Here is a 22215-nt window from a genome sequence, read left to right on the forward strand (position 1 = left end):
AAGGAACAGAGGAGGAGGTGGAGCAAGGCGAGGGTCTTGAACTGGTGTACGGGGGGAGGAGATTCAGATGGAGCTTCAACGGTCTAGAGTTACAGACGTAGGGCTGCGCGCCGCGGCTGTAAAACCAACAATGAACTTCAATAAAGACTTCTGTATATAAAGAGACACTGGCGTTGGTCCTTTGTGAGCTGGGACCTGAGGCTGCCCTGACAGCCTTGTTGAAAGGTGAAGCTCCAAAAAGACAACATGGATAGTACCTGTCTAATGTAACAGAAGGAAGTTCCAAAAAATACCGTATTTTTTGCCCTATAGGACGCACTTCTTCCCCTCCAAAAATGAAGGGGAAATGTGTGTGCGTCCTATGGGGTGAATGCAGGTGTTCGCTGAAGCCTGGAGAGCGAGAGGGGTCGGTGCGCACGGACCCCTCTCGCTCTCCAGGCTTCAGGAAGCTATCCGCAAGCCTTGGGAGCTCCGCAGGAGTTCCCGTTGGGCTCCCAAGGCTTGCGGATAGCAGCCTGCATCCCGAAGCCTGCACAGCACGCCCTGGGCTTCATGCAGATATCGGGCAGCCCCACAAGCTCGGGGGACAGCAGGGAGGCGGAGCGCCGCCATCCCGCTATTCCCCGACCTGGTTTGCAGAGTTGCCTGCATCCCGAAGAGAGATGCCTGCATCCCGAAGAGAGATGCCTGCATCCCGAAGTGGCTGGGGGGGGGATAATCCCCCCCCTTGATCCCCCCCCCAAAAAAAACTAGGTGCGCCCTATGGGCCGGTCCACCCTATGGGGCGAAAAATAATGTAGGTGTCACCACACTGAAGGCCAGATTCCCACATGGTAAGATGTTATCCGCAGGAGGCAATTTTGATGATTGGTTGGATATATAAGGGGGGAAACGATCTTTTAGGTTTCCCAGGTCCCACACTGTAATACATGCATTGCATTGTAATCTGAAACTGTTTAGCATTGCATTTTAGCTATTCCCTCTTTAAAAAAAATAAGTAGGTAACAGGTTTCATGGTACCTCTAACGGCAGTGGTTTTCTCTCTCCCAGACCCTGCCTAGAGGTTTGCCAAATTATAAAAAAGAGTGATCTTTTCAGCCTGTTCCTATGCCCATGCCCATCCATTGACAAATATATAAATACAACACAAGGCTTATAGGCAGGTTATTGATACTATTTCAACAAGAGAGCCATTACTAGTCTTCATTAAATTAGTTTTACCTTCAGTTTCCAAAACACACCTGTAAAAGCCAGCATTCCCCAGATAAGCTGTGAAATGTCCAGATTTGGGAAAGGGTGAGAATAAGTGCTTTTCTGTCCTATATACCGTATTTTTCGCTCTATAACACGCACCCGACCATAACACGCACGTAGTTTTTAGAGGAGGAAAATCCGTAGGCATGCCATCCGTAGGCATTCCCTCCATAACACGCACAGACATTTCCCCTTACTTTCTAGGAGGAAAAAAGTGAGTGTTATGGTGCAAAAAATACGGTACTTGGTCTGTATGATTATTATTTTCTAAGAGCCTTTTCAGCAGTTACCTCATATCTTTGAAGCTCCCTCCCTCAAGAGGTTTGTTTGGCTCCCTCCCTATCTTCTTTTAGATAAGCATTAAATACTTTTTTCTCTCTCTTTGAGAGAAAGAGGGCGGGGCGGGTTTTAAACTGATACTGCTTTTAAAATGCTTTTAAATTGCAGTACATTTGACTTAGTTTTCTGGTCTGAGTTATTTCATGCTGCTGTTTTGACATTTTATATGCTCGTTTTATATTTTCTATCTTTTTCCATTTGATTGTAAGCCACCTTGGACCAGGGTGTGTGGGGTGTGGACTTTGTTTTGCAACGTGGCACAGAAATTCTTAAATAATTTTTACCGCATTGAGTAAATTGTCAGCTTTTTGCAAGTATCGAACTCCAGAAATGGAAAAAAAAAAAGTCGATGAAAACAGCAAATAAACCCAACTTGCCCTATTTCAGATGAAGCACGTTCACTTTACCTCTTTTTAATAGTGGTTTTTAATAGCATTTTCTTTTTTTTTGTTTGTTTGTTTTGACAAAGTAATAATCATAAATAAATAAGAATAAACATGTGCACCCCACCACTGAAACCATTCCATTGTAACTATCCAACCTCCCAAAATTTCAACACCTCTTGTGATGGCTTGACACCTTTCCGTTTTAACAGTACAAATTCTACAAACATCCTCCACATCTCCTCAAAATCATTTCTCAAGCATATTCCCCATCTTTCCTTAATGGCACATGTTAATTTTTTGTTAATAGCTATATCCCACACCTCTTTATACCATTCTTCCATTTTATATTCTGCTTGGCCCTTCCACTTCCCAGCTATAATAATTCGTGCAGCTGTCAAAAAATTTGTGAGCAAGTCCTCCATAACCTGTGAACCTTACCTCTTTCTTTCTTTCTTTCTTTCTTTCTTTCTTTCTTTCTTTCTTTCTTTCTTTCTTTCTTTGCAATCATCTGGCTTGTGTTTTGGGTTTATTTGAACCATCCGTTTTACAAACCGAGCAGAGAACTAACTAAAAAGACAGTGGAATGTTGTGAGTTGTGTTAGGGGAAGGGAGCCAAGTTATCCGGGTGAAAGCATTGATTTTGCTGAGACTTATTCTGTGCTAATTCTTTCTACAGTGGCTAAGAAATCCCGGCCCCCAGCACGAGAAACGAACTTTGTTTGGGGACATGGTGTGCTTCTTGTTTATTACTCCGTTGGCTACCATCTCTGGCTGGCTGTGTCTTCGGGGAGCAGTGGACCACCTGCACTTTAGTAGTAGGCTAGAAGCTGTTGGCCTCATTGCACTCACTGTCGCACTCTTCACAATTTACCTCTTTTGGACACTAGTAAGTACTCTTTTTGTTGTTGTTTTGTTGTTAACTTTCATTTAGATTGGAGAGCCATGGTTTTTTTTCATGTCGCCATGATGTAGCAGTGTTCAGAGATCACCCCGCGCGACTCTTGTCTTATCAAAAGAGGATCCAGCTTTGTAACTTTGATTTTGACTGCGGAGATGTAGAGTTATTATAAATTTATTTATTTGATTTCTCAACTTAAAAATTTACAGAAATATACCAAAAATAAATCATAAAAACAAGATTCCAAGGAATATCCTAGACTACCATCCTCCCCCATGTGGGTCCTATTATTAATCCGTTCCTCCCACTTATTTTATGATAATCCAAACCTTTTACTTCTTCCATTATGTCCAGAATCAACCTTAAACTATGAGTGCTATTCCAACCCTACTAACAATTTTAACTGTTTAGAGTGGTCTTTAAGATAAGTTATAAATTTTCCCCGTTCCTTGTTAACATTTTGGTCTTCCTGATTTCTGACCCTTCTGGTCATTTTAGCCATTTCAGCGTAGTCCATTAACGTCATCCACCATTCTTCTCTGGTAGGGGCTTTATCTTCTTTCCATCTCTGGGCCAATAACATCCATGCAGCCGTTCTCCCATACATCAATAGTCTTTTCTGCTCCTTTGGGATTTTGGCACCTGAGAGATGTCAAGTTAGCCTCTAAACATAGGAACTTTGGACAGACTCTAATTAGAGAAGGGAGAAGTTGAATGGACTTGGAAAAATAGACTGAAGAGGCAGGGCACTTCAGCTTCCGATGCGAACACGCGAAGGAGAGGTGGATGCTTCCCTCCTACAAAACAATACCTTTTCATATCAGCTAAATGCAAACTAAAATATGGAGTATAGGGATCCCACCCAGCATACATTCCTTTCCTCAGTTAGTGGGCGTTGGAAGAAAACGCTTGAGACAAGTGTGCTTTCTTATTCTAATGCAAATTCTGCAAGACAGCTGAACTTGCCTCAGGACAAGAAGCTCACAAGACCTTTCTCAGTCTCCCTAAATAGGTCTTCTGTTGACACTGGGCAACAGCAACCTGGAATGCACTGAACGAACTGCAGTGGGAAAGAACTGAACCATTCTCATTCCTTTGATATGGAGTGCCAAAAAGTCAACGTTTTCCAAGGCTCAGTGATGTTCAGAAATAACAAGTCTGAAGCTGTTAGCTTAACACTGTAGGTTAGACAACAATAATGTTGTTACAGTGTTGAAGGGGTGGTTTTGTGAGGGGGTTTACTGCACTAATTTGAGTTCTAGCACTTTTAAAAATACAATCTGGTTTCCTCGTCTAGACATCTGTGACTTGGTGTCACTGACTGAACTTGCTCCTCTAATCTGTGGGAAAGGTTGGCAGCTCGATCACAAGTTCGTTGGAGACAGAATACATGAATACGCCAAGTTCGCCTTATCTGTTTCCAGGGAACTGCCAGTCTGATGCACAGGCATGGAGGAATTGCACTGAATTCTCTTGCCTGGAAGATGTCTTATTGTGGTACATGGATTTGGGGAAAGGAGCAGCTTGTAAAGCAGGGATGGGGATGGAGAAACCTCTGGTCCTCCGGGTGTTAAGAAGAAGAAGAAGAGGAGGAGTTTGGATTTGATACCCCGCTTTATCACTACCTGAAGGAGTCTCAAAGCAGCTAACATTCTCCTTTCCCTTCCTCCCCCAAAACAAACACTCTGTGAGGTGAGTGGGGCTGATAGACTTCAGAGAAGTGTGACTAGCCAAAGGTCACCCAGCTGCATGTGGAGGAGCGGAGACGCGAACCCGGTTCACCAGATTACGAGTCTACCGCTCTCAACCACTACACCACACTGGCTCTCTGAACTCCAGCTCCCCCTCATCCCTAACCATTAGGCATGTTGGTTGCAGCAGATGAGAGTCTGAGTTCAGCACCCCACAGGCATTTTCACATGGAAGTAGAAGTGCTTTCGAAGTTGCACTTGCAATACTTGCACTTTTGTGTGTGTGTTACTATGAGATAGCAAGTTTAAACTGTGTGTACATCACATCTGAAATACCCTGATGTGAAAGGCAAAAACTGACATCCCTGAAATTGCTTCTCCTTACCTGAAATTTTGCAGTACCTGATCTGCTCCTCCATGCAGCCTCCCCTCCTGCCTGCTGTAATAATCAAAGTTGAAGTAATGGAAACAAGTGAGTTCCATCTATGTTCAGGTTTTCGGCAATGTGCAATAACTAACCTGTTGACACACTAAATCGAGGGTGGGATCCTTTTTGGGTGCATTCCCTCATGTGGGGACTGGATCTCTTTGGTGGGCAGAGCGAGAGGCAGGTGGACCAACAGTCGTGACTCTTACCTGTGCACAAAAGCCTACATTTTGATTCACGCAAATGTCAGAAGTTTCTGTACAGACGCATATCTCCCCGGCCTCTATTCAGGGAAGCAAGTGGACATCATCATAGTTCAAGGAGGCTGTGGCGTGAAGAGTCCCAAAGAATGAACAGAAGGCCCCATCCAGGCCCTGGGCCTGAGATTTCCCATCCCTGCATTAAATAGATATTTTGAGTTTTGTGAATGAAAAATATTATGGCATCTTAAAGCAGCCTTGGGAATTCCATGCAGTAAGAGTGGGTTAGTGGACGGAAACACAGATATCTCCAAAACCAAAGTGCTGCGCCAACAAGTACAAAATAACCCCTCTGCAGCACCACAAATCCAACTCAATGGTGTAACATTGGAAAATGTCAATCACGTCTCCTACCTGGGCAGTTATCTTTCCACAAGGGCTGACATTGATGCTGAAAATCCAGCATTGCCTGAGCTCTGTGAGTGGGGCTTTCTCCCAATTGAAGTGCAGAGTGTTTGAGGACCGGGACATTCGCAGGGAGACCAAAATGCTTGCTTACAAAGCTATTGTACTACCAACCTTACTTTATGCCTGTGAAACATGGACCACTTATAAACGCCATCTCCAACTCCTTGAAAGATTCCATCAATGGTGTCTCTGAAAAATTTTACACATCACTTGGGAGGACAGGCAAACTAATGCCAGTGTACTGGAAGAAGCAAAGATCATCAGTATTGAAGCAATGATTCTTCAGCATCAACTTCGTTGGACTGGTCATGTTGTGCGGATGCCTGATTATCATCTTCCAAAGCAACTACTCTATTCCGAACTTAAAAATGGAAAGCATAATGCTGGTGGTCAACAAAAGAGGTTTAAAGACTGCCTCAAGGCAAATCTAAAAAAAATGTAGTATAAACACCAACAACTGGGAAACACTTGCCTGCAAGCGCTCCAATTGGAGAACAGCCTTTACCAAAGATGTCATGAGCTTTGAAGACACTTGAACTCAGGACGCAAGGGAGAAACATGCTAAGAGGAAGGCATGCTTCGCAAATCCACACCGTGATCAACACTGTGGAAGGACGTGTGGTTCCAGCATTGGCCTCCACAGTCACTTACGGACTCATTGTTAAAACCGTGTTTATGGAAGACAATCTTACTCGGCTACAAGTGATCGCCAAAGAAGAAGAAGAATCTCCATACCTCCCCCAGAAGCCCACCTGGTTTCTGTGCTAGCCATCAAGGGAGTAAAGTTCTTCCATGACCAGCATGGAAATGGCAAACAGGATGTAGAGTGATGTGTCTCTCATCTGTCATCCTACCCAGTGGAAGCTGAGTAGTCAGTATTTGTTTGTGTAGTCAGAGTGTTTGTTGTGGGGGAGGAAGGGAAAGGAGAATGTTAGCCACTTTGAGACTCCTTAAAGGGAGTGAAAGGCAGGATATCAAATCCAAACTCTTCTTCTTCTTCTTCTTTTACACTGGCTGTGAAGGATGAGAATGTAGGTGACAAGTCTCTTAGTTGGCTAGCATTTGGGGGGGATAGGCTAGTGATTTTTATGGGCATATCTACAAGTCTAGCAGATTTAGTGTGCCATAAGCTTTCAAAGATGCATGGAGTGTTATCCTCAGTTGTCAGAGAGAGAGAGAAATTACAGAGAGAGAGAGACCTACAAAGAAAATTGTAAGCAGCGGGACCAAAAGGTCATGCAGTGAGAGATACAGTCTGACATTCTGTGACTGTGCCTCTTGCGTTTCGTGATCTTTTGGACCCACCGTTCACATTCACCCCACCCCACCCGCCAAATGAGAATGACACTTCATATATCTGCTTAAGTGAGCTTTAGTCTACAAAAGCTTATGTGACAATAAATCTGTTTTGCCTTTAAGGTGCCAGAAGACTCTGGCAGCTTTCACTTTGGGCTCTTACTGGAGAATAGCCACAGTGAGTTCCACTCGCCTTTTACAGAGCATCCGTTCAATGTCATTAACACAACACCACTTCTTGTCTCTACTCTCTCTCCCCCCCCCCCCAAATATCTCAGAAAATCCAACCTTTAAAACTTATCACTATCGTTGCTTCTTTGAATGCTGCCTTTCCATAGTAAACCATCTTCAAGGTGGCTCCTGGCATCAAAACATGTTGTGTAATTCACTAACAGAAGATGTAACAAATGTAGTCCTGTAAACAATAAACTAATGAAAGTATCTCACATTGAAAAATTAGACAATCAGCTGATGGAGGTGAAGTTACAGGGAATCAGGCAGAGGGCCTTCTTGGTAGTGGCACCCACTCCTCAGATGTCAAGGAGATAAGTAACTAGACAACCTGAAGCCAGCCCTGTATAGGGAAGTTTTTTAATGTTTTATTAGGTTTTTGTATATGTTGGAAGCTGCACATAGTGGCTGGAGCAGCCCAGTCAGATGAGGAGGGATTTACTTTTATTATTATTATGGACGCGGATGGCGCTGTGATATAAACCACTGAGCCTAGGTCTTGCCGATCAGAAGGTCGGCGGTTCGAATCCCCGCGACGGGGTGAGCTCCTCTTGCTCTGTCCCAGTTCCTGCCAACCTAGCAGTTCGAAAGCAGGCCACTGCAAGTAGATAAATAGGTACCACTGCGGTGGGAAGGTAAACGATATTTCTGTGTGCTCTGGTTTCTGTCACGGTGTCCCGTGGTGCCAGAAGTGGTTCAGTCATTCTGGCCACATGACCCGGAAAGCTGTCTGCAGACAGATGCCGGCTCACTCGGCCTGAAAGCGAGATTAGCGCCGCAACCCCATAGTCACTTTTGACTGAACTTAACCTTCCAGGGGTCCTTTACCTTACATCACCACCACCACCACCATCATCATCATCATCATCATCATCATTATTATTGGGTTGTGCTGTAAGACTCTTACCAGGTGTAATTCTGACCTTATTTTCTTTTGCCTTCATCTGCCTCCCCAATCTCATAGTCTGCAATTTCACACTAACATTTTTCTGTTGCCGCCACCCCGCTGTTTGTTATCTGTTCCAGCCTTTGAAAGTCACCGGCTTTCTGATTACAGTGCAAGCAGTCTCCTCCAGTCAGTAAACCAAATGATTTGAAACCTGATTTGCTTCGGTCCCTTCCAAATATGTAACTTTCTAAAAAAAAATGCCATGTGCGTAGCTCTTTGACTGCCCCCAGTTAGGAAACCACTGGAGTGAATATATATATATATATATATATATATATATATAGTGCATATTTAGTTTCACTTGCTCTGTACTTTTCCTGCTCTGCTTTTCAAGTCCTTTCCTGTCTGATTTTCAAAAACTGCATCTTTGGCATTTACCTTAAGACCAAGTAAATGAAATAAATGTTCCAAAGTAGCCAAAAGAAATTGGTGCCTGTCAGCTGCGCAGCCTCTGCATAAGTTAAACCGTTTAATTTTAGACGGGCTGCTATTTCTTTGTGTTGTCTAGCGTTTATAATGCTCAACATAAATCAATGGGTGGCTGGTGCCCTGTTCCCTCTGCCAGTTTGTGACGCTGCAGAAATCTTTATGGCCTTCAGTTTGACCTGGTCCACCCTCCCTTAAGGAAATCTCAGCACCTAAACACGACAGCAGCTTGCGACACAACAGCCTTATCTCTGCAACCAGCAAAGGTTTTCAGGGAAGGAAGCTGTGGTATTAGTTATTGTCACTTCAGTACCCATATAGCTGTGAGACAATGGCAGCTTTCCTGGAAACAACTATTTTCACTTTCTGCCAAGCTGAGGGAGGAATAGGACCTCTAAATACAAAGGGAAAGGGTTATAAACGAAATATTATGCAGCTAAATTGACACCATCTGCACACAAGCAGGTGGTATTTTCTGGCTTGGAGGAATCCTAAAGTTTGCAGAAATTAACCTCTCCCTTAAAAGGGGGGGGGGTCATTCTGAGTGCGGAAAACAGCTCATTGAGAACTGAATGTGCTCAATAACCATGGAGTGCTTTTATTTTTACGGGGGGGGGGCACATAGAAAATGGAGGGAGAAGTGGAATGGATAGTCCTGGAGGAGGGTGTGGTCTGACTGCCTGGAACAATGAACAAGAACACTCTTCGCTGCAACATTTTAATGCAGATCGTACTTGCGATGCCCTAAAATAGCAGGCTCTTAAGAGGGATGGAAAATTCTGCAATCACCATTTCTGTAATTGCCTTATATCAAGTGGTGCTAAGAGCTGCTGTTCACCTTGGGGACTCTGAATGGGGTGGATTAAGGATCCCAGACAAAATATGAAAGGTTTTTGTGGAGACGCAGAATCTCTTAAAATAAAACGGTGCCGTCTGCCAGGGCTGGCCTGCCTGAGATGATGGGCATGATGGTACCACTTATCTCGCCATTTCCATGTACAGGGTCCTATCAGGCTGGCAACTGAATCTTGCTTCATCACAGCTGCTGTGACAGCACCCCACAACCTCCTCGCTTGAGGGCAGTAGGCTAGCTTAGGGGGCCTAGGATGGGCCCCATGGCATAGAAGGCTCCATCCCCCAATATCTGCACCTGCATCACTTTGCCTCATACCCACAGGAGATGGGTTCCGCCCAACTTTGGGGGGCCCCCGTGCACATAATTGATGTCATGTGGCAGGAGGAGGTCTGATGGGGCTGGCCACTGGTGGGGCCCAGTAGGGCCTGTCATAGCCGGGGGGGCTGGCAAGGCCTGTCGTAGGCCAAGGAATATTGAGGGGGCCCATCTCTCTGCTTAAAATTTGGAGGGTCCTCAGGAAGAAGAAGTTCCCACCAGAGAGGGATGGCAGACCAAACTGATGGACTATGCGGAGATGGTGAAAATGACTGGGAAAATCAGAAACCAGGAAGAACAGAATTTCAATAAAGAATGGGGGGAATTTATAACTTGCCTTGGAGACCACTGTACACAGCGGAGCTCTTTAGCAGGATTTGAATCACACTTGTAATGTAACTAGGGATATATGGGATATTTAAAAATTGGAGTGACTTAAAATATGCAGCAGAAAAGGACTATCGACGGAACCCATGGAGGGGTGGGCGGGGAATCCAGAGATTTGGTTGAATCGTTGTTTATTTTTTCATAATTCATGATTTTGAATGTTAATTTTAATTTGTAAAACTAAATTACACACACACACACACACAGTGGTACCTCGGGTTACATACGTTTCAGGTTACATACGCTTCAGGTTACAGACTCCACTAACCCAGAAATAGTGCTTCAGGTTAAGAACTTTGCTTCAGGGTGAGAACAGAAATCGTGCTCCGGCGGCGCGGCAGCAGCAGGAGGCCCCATTAGCTAAAGTGGTGCTTCAGGTTAAGAACAGTTTCTGGTTAAGTACGGACCTTCGGAACGAATTAAGTACTTAACCCGAGGTACCATTGTACACACACACACACACACACACACACACACACACACACACATACAATTGGGGGATCCTCGGCCCTCCGGACAACATAGATCGCGCCCCCGCTAATAGCGGAGCCAACCCTACAGCCAAGCTCCTGCACAAATCGGAAGCCACAGAAGCCCTGTCAGACGTTCAGGTTCCAAAAATAGTTCACAAACCGGAGCACTCACTTCCTCGTTTTTGATGTTCTGGAGCCAAAATGTTTGGGAACTAAGCTGTTTGAACCACACGCACACACAACACAACACAACACAACACAACACAACACAACACATATAGACCCTGAAAAAACAGGCAAGTAACAAAGTAGGGAAAGTAATACCTCTTTTTAATACATATCTTTTTCATATTTCTCTAGTATATTATATTCCTTTAATAAGCATTTACATGGTGGTCAGCCTTTCATAACGGATTCTATTCTCTCCAGAAAATAGCTGTTCAAAGAAAAGGGCTGTGGAACTATTACTCTGTGCACATTAAGAGCATACAGAGCATATTAACACTTTTATCACGGATGGTTTCTATTTTCCAGTAATGTTCCTCTGCTTCTTTGCTGCACTCCACGGACTGTAAATGTCATCTTAAGTTGACATTTTAACTATAGGGTGCAGTCCGCTCTTTCTCTGGGCCCTGAAAGCTTCCTATTTTTTATTATGTCTCCCAAATTGCTGCTAGTGACTTGGAGTGATGTAGGAGGAGTTCTTTCCTGAAACACAGTATTTAACTTGCACCCTGAATATGCTTAATCGCTGCTCAGGTGAATATGCATTTTAACTGCAAATGCTAACAACTATTTATCAGTGCAACTCCTAAGAATAATTTGCATCTTAAAATAACTCATGAGATTATTATTTTTTAAGTATTTTTCAGCCAGGAACAAAATATCTATAAGCTGCACATATTTTTTGCATTGTTTCCCATTTTTTTATATCGTGGTCATAAGCCTGATACGAATACTAGATAGATCAGTGTACTTCTAATAAATTATCAATTGCATGGTAACCTATAGCTTGTCTTTGCAGCCAAGTGGGAGATCTGATTCCATTCCTATTCTATTAAGTCCAACAGGAGGGGGCTTTATTAATGAGGCAATGTGCTCTCCAGCTCAGGCGAGGAAGAGATTTCAAATTTTCGTTGTGTATCAGCAGGGGCTCAATTTAATAGGGAACATACATAACTGTTGGAACACAAAGCTGGCAATATAATAAGAGGACGCAGTGTGTATACAGAGGACTTGTACACTGTAGTGCTAAACATATATAATGGGAACAAGTTCCATAGGAAACTATGCGACACGTGGCCCGAGCATGTGGGCTATGCGCTGGAGGAAGCTGCAAACTCACACACTTCCCCCACTGAATGGCTGCATAGCTCAGTAGTAGAGCATCTTCCTTGCATGCAGAAAAGACCCAGATTCAATGCCTAACATTTCCTGGTAGGGGTGGGCAGTGGCATAGCATGGGTTACCAGTGCCCGGGGCCGCACAGAAGCAGGGTGGGAAGGAAATGAATGGAGTATGCATGCACACGCAACTGCCTAAGGTGTCCACATCACCCAGGAGATCACAGGTGCAGGGTTAAGAAGAGGCGTGTTGTCTGGAGAGGTCATTCCTGGTTCTCATTGAGAAGTTGTTTTCAGTGGAGCCCAGAGACGGAAGCATGTAGCTGTGTTGAGGTGGCGCCAGGTATTGAAATTTTGTGCCCGGGGCAACTGCCCCTGTGGCCCCCTTCCCCACGCCACACCACTGGGGCTGGGACTTTCCCTTGGCTGAAATCCTGAAGAACCATTACTAGTGTGCAGACCATTATGAGCTAGATGAACCCGTTGCCTGGACTCCATGTATGACTGTGTTCCACTGCACATGGAAGTTTTAGTGCATAGCGGGGCAGCCGGCATGATTCATCCATGAAAAGTGGGGCACAAATGTTGTTAGGCCCAAGCGTAAAGGCTGTGGTTCACATTAAGGTTCTGTACATAATGGAAGATGGTACAAGCCTGAGCCTTACTCTCGCCTGACTCTCTGTCCAGTCTAGAGGCCGCCCTACACGCAAACCAACCCTCGCATTCAAGTACAATCATACCTTGGTTGCCGAATGGAATCTGTTCCGGGAGTTGGTTCGACTTCCTAAAACATTTGACAACCAAGGTGCAGCTTCCGATTGGCTGCAGGAGCTTCCTGCACTCAATCAGAAGCCGCATTGGACGTTCGGCTTCCAAAGATTGTTCGCAAACTGGAACACTCACTTCCGGGTTTGTGGCGTTCGGGAGCCAAAAGATTCAAGTCACAAGGCGTTCAAGATCCAAAGTACAACTGTATGTGTCTTGTTCTGTAAGGCACTGTTGAGCAGAGTATGGAATGACTTGCCTTGATCTGTTATAGGGGTCTTCACTATTGAGATGGGAGGCAATTCTGATCTGCTTGCCAGCTGAACACCTAAAGGGTCAACATAGTTGCCCCAAAGTCATAGAATCATAGTTGAAAGGGATCCCATGGATCATCTAGTCCAAGGGTAGGCAAACTAAGGCCCGGGGGCCGGATCCAGCCCAATCGCCTTCTAAATCCAGCCCGCGGACGGTCCGGGAATCAGCGTGTTTTTTACATGAGTAGAATGTGTGCTTTTATTTAAAATGCATCTCTGGGTTATTTGTGGGGCACAGGAATTCGTTCATTCCCCCCAAAAAACAATATAGTCCGGCCCGCCACAAGCTCTGAGGGACAGTGGACAGGCCCCCTGCTGAAAAAGTTTGCTGACCCCTGATATTTTAGTCCAGCCCTCTGCAATGCAGGAATATATGCCCATACAGGGCTCAAACCTATGACTTTGACGTTATCAGCACCACGATCTCACCGACTGATCTCACCGGCAAGGCTCGGTACAACTAACCTCCTGGGATGCTATATAGATGTTTTCAAGCCCTATCTCAATTTCTGTCCGGCTGCATGCCGAGTTTTGATATTTCAGTGTGCTTCATTAGGTCCTGTTGCTTAAAAGTATTGACACTAGATCATTGTTCTTAGATTCACTCACAATGGCCCAGCAGGTGACCCCAAACTACACAGTGAGCATTATAGGCGAATCTAATTGTTCCTTTGCTCGGACAAACACTCATAACATTCGACTGTAATATTCCCTGAGCACTTTGGTTTCAGATGTTGTATGGTGCTTATTTTTAGCCCATTAAAAACTCTTCGGCAGGAAAGACATGAGTGCCGCTCCGATAATCCACGCTGCCTAATCGCACACACGGCCAAATAATCACAGAAAGTAGCTAGCCAAACTTTAAGTTTGGTAGCGACCTCAGGCTGCTAGCTTCCAAAATGTGCTGGCTTTTCTGTTTCCAATAGTCCATTTGCTGCCTTGCAGTGCTTTTGGCTGCCACAACTGAGTACTGGCCAAAGAGAAGCATTCTGTGTGCCAGTTGGATCACAAGAGGATAGCTGAATCCATGGGTGCTTGATTAAACTTTGCCACCCAGTGGCACCCATTTAATTTTGGCTTTGAGATACCCACAGATAAGTTGCGGCCAAATGAATTGCTCAGGACATTTCTGAGTTTCGTAATGGCAATGCCTAGAGGAATGGTTACCATAGCAGACCCTCCAAGTGTCCCTATTTTCCAGGGATGTCCCTAATTTAGAGAAGCCATCCCGGTTTCCAGTTTGATCCTGGAATGTCCTGCTTTTTCTTAGGATGTCCCTATTTTCATCGGAGAAATGTTGGAGGGCATGGTAGAGAAAACCAATAGTTGTTAATAGCTGTATTTCTGGTGTGGTTATTTATGGTATTTGGGTACCATGCCATTAAAAGGTGTGTTTTTTTAAGTTACATTGTCCCTAACACAGACCTTCCAAGGGTCCCTTTTTTCCAGGGACAGACTTTTAGAAGCCACCCTGGTTTCTGATTTGATCCCGGAATGTCCCACTTTTTCATTGGAGAAATGTTGGAGGGTGTGGAGTCATGCGACCCCTGAGCCTAGGAGATAAGTAACTAGACAACCTGTAGAAGTAGTAGTAGTAGTAATTTTTTGTTTATACCTTGCCCATCTGGCTGGACATCCCCAGCCACTCCCCAGCGGCTCCCAACAGAATATTAAAAATACGGTAAAACATCAAACATTAAAAACTTCCCTTAACAGAGTTGCCTGTTGGAAGCCACCCAGAGTGGCTGGGGCATCCCAATTAGATGGGCAGGGTTTAAATAATAAAATCACCATCACCATCATTGTTATGGAATAGGTTGTCCCTACACTGGTACCCCAGTATTGATGTATGGAAGTGAGAGCTGGACCATAAAGAAGGCTGATCGCTGAAGAATTGATGCTTTTGAATTATGGTGCTGGAGAAGACTCTTGAGAGTCCCATGGACTGCAAGAAGATCAAACGCATCCATTCTTAAGGAAATCAACCCTGAGTGCTCACTGGAAGGACAGATCCTGAAGCTGAGGCGCCAATGCTTTGGCCACCTCATGAGAAGAGAAGACTCCCTGGAAAAGACCCTGATGTTGGAAAAGATGGAGGGCACAAGGAGAAGGGGAAGACAGAGGACGAGATGGTGGGACAGTGTTCTCGAAGCTAGCAGCATGAGTTTGACCAAACTGCGGGAGGCAGTGGAAGTCAGGAGTGCCCGGCGTGCTCTGGTCCATGGGGTCACGAAGAATCGGACACGACTAAACGACTAAACAACAACAGTGGTACCTCTGGATACGAACCACCCCCTTTGCGAATGCTTCAGGTTATGCATGCGGCAAACACGGAAGTAAAGTAAAGGTTTCCGCCGACAACTCCTGCGCAGGAGTGGGCTACTCCCACCCATGCCTGTGCAGAACAGTGCACCTCTGGATGTGAATGTTTCAGGGTAAGAATGGACCCCCAGAACGAATTAAGTTCGTATCCAGAGGTACCACTGTATTTTCAGCGGATAAATGTTGGAGGGTATGCCAACACCAAGTGATGCATATATGAAAAGCTGCCCTCTGGGTGATCAATGCACTACTGCAGCCCATTGAACTTAAGAGTTTAGTGGAAGTAACTATTTTAGGAACAGAGACCCATACATTTGCAGAGAAGCTCTTTTCCGTCATCCTTAAATAAGATCCTGTCTCCCACAGAGACTGCTGTTTATCCATTTGAATGAATCTCGTCATTGTTTCCATGATCAACACACAAACCTCGTCTCTGTTCTGCACAGGAAAGCTTTTGAATCCAAGATTCTGGGGTGCGTGTTTTCTTTAAGCATTGAAGGGGCAAATCCTTCCTTGGCTCATTGAGCCTCGCCTCAGCAAGATTGCACAGAATTACATCTCCCTAGAATGGCTGATAGTTCACCAAAGATACTGCACAGTGTTTCAGAAAACTCAAAGGGGAATTTAGAAATGGTTAGGCTTCACGTTTTGGGTTTGTGAACTATTTCTCTAACACTTGAGCAAGTTGCAGCTGCTGCCCAGAGAGCTTGCTGGCGAAACGCGAGGCTGAGCTGTCCTGGCCGCTGCTGAAATTTCAGTAGCTGACATCACTTGGAGATTGCCTGAAGGCAAGAACCCGTTGTAAACAAGCTGTCAGGCTTAACTAGGATATCCTGTGAAAATGTCTTAAACAAACGAGCAGCCACTTGGAGCCTGGCTCAACGAAGCAGCTATTCCTGGAGAAGCCTTGCTTGAGCTTGCATGGCGATCTTAAGAGAAAATCCTGCTTTTTCAAGAGGCGCCACTAGGTTTTTCCAGCCAGAATTTTACATCCTAAATTGTACCCAGGTGGTTCTTCACCACCCTATAAAAGGATATCAGTATGATGGAGAACATGGAAGCCCAATGGCCACTGTGAACTAGGCAGCTGCAAGCACTGAATATTTTTTTATACCCAACCCTAATCACTTTAATTTTTATATTATTTTTTTTGGCTTTTCAACCGAGTGCTGCATTGCCTATTGGCGCACCAGCTGGGGGTTTCATGACAGTGGTGACCAATGACAGTGGTGACCACTGACCACTGGCAGCAGTGGGCACAAGTGACACCACTTAGCCATATTCAAGCATTCATTTCTCTTAGATTCCTTCCCCACACATCTGGCAAGATCTGCCCACTCCACCTGTCAGTCTCCATTTTAACAGTTGGCCATCATTTTTACAAAGTGGGAAGTCTTCTACTTCTGGAGGGTTCCCCTGTTATTTAGAAGCCTTCCATCATATCAAGGGATATAGCTTTTTTTCCCCCTTGGCATCTAATAATCAGCAATTTTGATGATGCTAGCAAATTAAAATTCGTTTCTCATCAAAGGGGCTTTTTTTTCTAGTGGCAATCCACAATATGGATTGAATGTACTTCCGTTTCTTAATACACATTTATTGGTTGTGTTATGTGGAACTAGGAGTGGAAATCTAATATACTAAGTCCTACTGCAATGTGCTCTACATGGGGCTACATTTGAAGCTGACCCGGAAACAACAATTAATCCAGAATGCGGCAGCTAGACTGGCTACTGGGAGTGGCCGCCGAGACCATATTAGACCAGTCCTGAAAGACCTACATTGGCTCCCAGTATGTTTCCAAGCAAAATTCAAAGTGTTGGTGCTGACCTTTAAAGCCCTAAATGGCCTTGGCCCAGTATACCCGAAGGAGCATCTCCACCCCCATCATTCTGCCCGGATGCTGAGGTCCAGCTCCGAGGGCCTTCTGGCAGTTCCCTCACTGCAAGAAGCGAGGTTACAAGGAACCAGGCAGAGGGCCTTCTCAATAGTGGCGCCCACCCTGTAGAACGCCCTCCCATCAGATGTCAAGGAAATAAACAACTATCTGACTTTTAGAAGACATCCAAAGGCAGCCCTGTTTAGGGAAGTTTTTAATGTTTGATGTTTTATCGCTTTATTATTAATAATAATAGTATTCTGTTGGGAGCTTCCCAGAGTGGCTGGGGTATAAATTTGTTGTTATTGTTGTTAAATTAAATAATTTAAAACACATGGACACAGAACAAGAACAAGTTGGGCTATACATCCTGCCGGAATTTTGGCTGAGCTGGGATTGGAACAGACTAAGAGCAGGGGTGGGGAATATTGTAGGACTGCAACTCTGACCATCCCTGACTATTGGCCATGCTGGTTGCAGCTGATGAGAGCTAGAGCCCAGTATCACCTGGAGAGCCAAATCTCCCATCCCTGACATAGAGCATAGAACCAACCTTTGATTGGTGGTGCCATCACTGGGGGCTGCCCAATAGGCATTGACCCATGGCAGAGCTGATTGGGTGGTAGGTCCCCATTTGTGAAGGCGCTCCTTAGTGAAGTGCATCTGTCTCCCTTACTGACTTCCAGGTATTTGATGGCTGAAAGGTACTGGGTGAAATTCAGTGTCACTCTGAGACAATCATCCCATCAGTGCAAGCTTGCCAGATGCAAAAAAAACTCCCCTCTCTTCCCCCAACACCCCCAAGCCATTTTTTTTTGGGGGGGGGATACAGGGAGGGAAGCCCTGTTGTGCAAGTAGAAGTCTTTGCTCAGGGCTTCAGCTCACAGGATTTGCTGAGTGTATCTCACCCATCATTCCTGGCACCACTGAAATCATTGGTTGAGAAAATGTACCGTATTTTTCGCCCTATAAGATGCACCAGACCATAAGACGCACCTAGTTTTTGGAGGAGGAAAACAAGAAAAAAAAATCCCAGAAGCCAGAACAGCAAGAGGGATCGCTGTGCAGCGAAAGCAGCGGTCCCTCTTGCTGTTCTGGCTTCTGGGATAGCTGCGCAGCCTGCATTCGCTCCATAAGATGCACAGACATTTCCCCTTACTTTTTAGGAGGGGAAAAGTGAGTCTTATAGAGCAAAAAATACGGTATTTAACCGTTTTTCAGAATGCTATTAACAGTGTTTTCAGTATTGATGTGTTTGTGGCCCTGGGCTCCTTTGGGAGGAGGAGGGGCAGGAAATAAGTTAATGAAATAATCATACCTCCCTACTGTGAGCTTATACATTGCACAGCTGGGTGGCTCTTTATAATCTTGCAAGAGCCTCAGAACTGCTTCTCGATGGCTGGACCTCAACCTTCTTCTGTAACATTTAATAGGTCTGGTTCTGTTATGAGTGCGCACCTGGACTCACATGTACGTTCATATACACAACTGCTGAGTGGTTTGGGATCTTTAGCTGGTGTTATGGCGTACGCTTGTTATGGACGTGTGTTAACATTATGCCCACAGGGTGCTCTCACAAAAAAATAAAGGACGTTTGGTTTATTAGATGAAATGGGAGTGACAGAATCTATAAAGATGCTGCTTTAGACAGCAAACTTAAATTCTAAGCAGGTAGCAAATTATGATACATACACACCTTGATTAAAGAGTAGAAGATTCCCTAACTGTTCTGAAAGGCTTACAAAAACGTGGGCATAAACTTGAAGTGAAGAGAAGTGGGGGGAGGAAAGTATACCTACTCTTTAAGTGAAGCAGAAATATGCTGAGTCCTGGGGAGCAGTGGGTAAGTGCTGTCCTGTTGCAGCTAACCAACTAACCTCGTGGTGCTGTGGTCTAAACCACTGAGCCTCTTGGGCTTGTCAATCATAAGGTTGGTGGTTCAAATCCCTGCAATGGAGTGAGCTCCCGTTGCTCTGTACCAGCTCCTGCCAACCTAGCTGTTCGAAAGCACGCCAGTGCAAGTAAATAAATAGGTACTGCTGTGGTGGGAAGGTAAACGGTGTTTCCGTGCGCTCTGGTTTTTGTCACAGTGTTCTGTTGCACCAGAAGCGGTTTGGTCATGCTGGCCACATGACCCAGAAAGCTGTCTGTGGACAAATGTCGACTCCTTCAGCCTGAAAGCAAGATGAGCACCGCAACCCCGTAGTCACCTTTGAGTAGACTTAACCATCCAGGGGTCCTTTACCTTTTCACCTTTACCTGTATATAATGCTTTTTTGTATAACTTTTTGCCAAGGTATGCCAGTGGAGAGGGGAGAGGCTGTAAAATGTGTCCGACAATTTGCACAATCCCTTCCAGACTTTCCTGCCTAGTTCTTACCTTGCCCATCTTTGGCTATCGTGTTCCTGATTGAAGCTAAAGACTTCAATAGTATCTGCACCTGCGCATCTCTGTTGGTGATCTGCCTTTACATCACCTTAACATTGTGGGGATGGATCTCACTGAGGAGTTTAGTATCATGTACAGTCGTATCTCGGTTTTTGAACAGCTCAGTTCTCGAATGTTTTGGTTCCCAAACGCCGCAAACCCGGAAGTGTGTGAGTGTTCCGGTTTGCGAACTATTTTTGGAAGCCAAACTCCCAACGGTGCTTCCGATTGGCTGCAGGAGCTTCCTGCAGCCAATCGGAAGCCACACTTTGGTTTCCAAACATTTTGGAAGTCGAATGGACTTCCGGAATATATTCCGTTCGACTTCCAAGGTATGACTGTACTTGAAAACTAAATTTGCATGGGTTTGTCTTCTGGTCATTTATGGGTCAACTCAGGCTATGCCCAAATGCCTTTCAGCAGGGGCTGGAATCTGGCTTGTTCCAGGATCACCAAAGCTCATCATGGAGGGTCTCATGTCATATTTGAGTTAATCTTAGACTTATGCCACGATCTATAAACCGTATCATAAATTCTGATTAATGCTGGACCTTGAAATGCTATAGCTGAGTGACGATACACTATATGAAATGCATTTTTTTTTTCCTCTCCGTGTTTCGCTCTTCTCATCTCAAATATGCCCTTTCCCCTTGTTCTTCCTGCAGGTATCCTTTAGGTACCACTGTAGATTATATAATGAATGGCGTCGGACCAATCAAAGAGTTATCCTCCTCATCCCAAAGTCTGTCAGCATCCCTTCAAACCAGCAGTCATTGCTGGGCCTGCATTCGGTCAAAAGGAACTCAAAAGAGACAATCGTTTAATTGTGATAATCATGAGCTGGGGCCATGAACTACATGCGGGGGTCTAATTCCATCCAAACCTGATAGTGGTTATTATGAAAAGACAAGACTCTTTACTCCGAAGAGAGGACACGACTGTTGGAATTGAAATCATGGATGCTGCAATCATATGATATTTGCTGAGCTGCCAAACCTGCTTAAACTTTAGCAGATACTGTATGAAATTCCTCAATCCCATGTTGATAGCTGCATCGCTAGGGATGCAACCCTTTTTTATTGTTGTTTAAAGATTATTAAACTATGATGGCAAACAATGCAAAACACGTCTGTGGCGGTATTTCTTTAAGTGGTTCGACAGGTTTCCTGCCGCATTCCTCCTCTCCCACCTACATTAAACAAGAAGAATAGGAGGATGTTGTGCTGCAATTGAACTTTAATAAGTGAAATGCCATTTGAAAAGAGAGAGAAGTATTGGTTTGACACACACAGCACATTGGTCTCATAAGAGACTTAAGATTTTCCGCTCAAGCCTCACAAAGACTGGCCAAATGTGCAAAAGAAAGTCTATTTACTGATCACCCTTTATTTGGTTAACATACATGGGAACAGGAGCTTCCCAATTACCGTATTTTTCTCTCTATAACACTCACATTTTTGTTTCCTAAAAAGTAAGGGGAAATGTCTGTGCGTGTTATTGAGCGAATGTGTGGTCCCTGGAGCAGACTGGCCCGAGTGCAGGGGCAAAAATCAGGCAAAAATCAGATCCCGCGTCACGGAGGGAAAGCTGTAGAGGAGGCTGCTGCTTTCCTGCATTCTGCCTCAGGGTCACCCCAAATTCACCATCAGATCACATAGCATGTCCATGGCTACAGCCTGCACCAAAAAAATCACGCACCCACTGTTGCCTGGGGCCACAATGGTGCAAAAACGTGGTTACAAAGCACAGATCCACATGGATTCTCAGGATTTTTGCATTGGGCTACCGCAAACTCACCGTCAAATCACATGTCTGTGGCCACAGCATGAAGCACAAAAATGATACATCCACTGTTTCATTCGGAATTTTTTTTCTTGTTTTCCTCCTCTAAAAACTATGTGCGTGTTATGGTCAGGTGCGTGTTAAAGAGCGAAAAATACGGTATTTTCAATGGCATATTTTCAAATTCTGCTCCTGGGTGCCTTTCCCCCGCTAATGGGGAAGAAGGTAGCCGCTGCTCAGGTATGGGGCTATAACTCCCACCATCTCTGACCATTGACCATGTTAGCTGCAGCTGATGAAAGCTGGGTGTCCAGCATCTGCCCTCCCCCGCTTTAAATGCTTAAAACCTGCAAATTAGGTAGCGATTAGCATAATCTGCCAAATGTTGGATGATCTGCTCCATGTGCTCCATGCAAGGTTAAAATATTTTGATTGGTTTCTTTAAAATTGTCATCTTAAGAGCAGAGAAAAACAAGGAAGAAAACCCTTATTTTGGCCATGCTAAAGATAATGGACGGGACGCGGGTGGCGCTGTGGTCTAAACCACTAAGCCTCTCAGGCTTGCCAATCGGGTCAAATCCCCATGATGGGGTGAGCTCCCATTGCTCAGTCCCAGGTTCTGCCAACCTAGCAGTTCAAAAGCATGCCAGTGCAAGTAGATAAATAGGTACCGCTCCGGCGGGAAGGTAAACGGCGTTTCCGTGCGCTGCTCAGGTTTCGGTGTTCCGTTGCACCAGAAGCAGCTTAGTCATGCTGGCCACATGACCCAGTAAAACTGTCTGCGGA

General features: G+C 45.0%; 1 protein-coding gene across 3 annotated transcripts in view; it reads left to right on the plus strand.

Annotated features, from left to right (window-relative positions):
• The window catches only part of MARCHF3 (membrane associated ring-CH-type finger 3), a 180504-nt gene extending 159733 nt beyond the window's left edge, over positions 1-20771 (plus strand). For all 3 annotated transcript variants that reach the window (XM_028748823.2, XM_077936092.1, XM_028748824.2), the window contains 2 exons: positions 2656-2865; positions 20313-20771. In XM_028748823.2, the coding sequence (XP_028604656.1) occupies positions 2656-2865; positions 20313-20471 (369 nt within the window). In that variant the 3' untranslated portion in view covers positions 20472-20771. The remainder of the gene's footprint in view (positions 1-2655; positions 2866-20312) is intronic.
• Positions 20772-22215: the final 1444 nt, after the last annotated feature.

The sequence above is a fragment of the Podarcis muralis genome, chromosome 11 (genome assembly GCF_964188315.1).
Source record: "Podarcis muralis chromosome 11, rPodMur119.hap1.1, whole genome shotgun sequence".
Taxonomy (NCBI): domain Eukaryota; kingdom Metazoa; phylum Chordata; class Lepidosauria; order Squamata; family Lacertidae; genus Podarcis; species Podarcis muralis.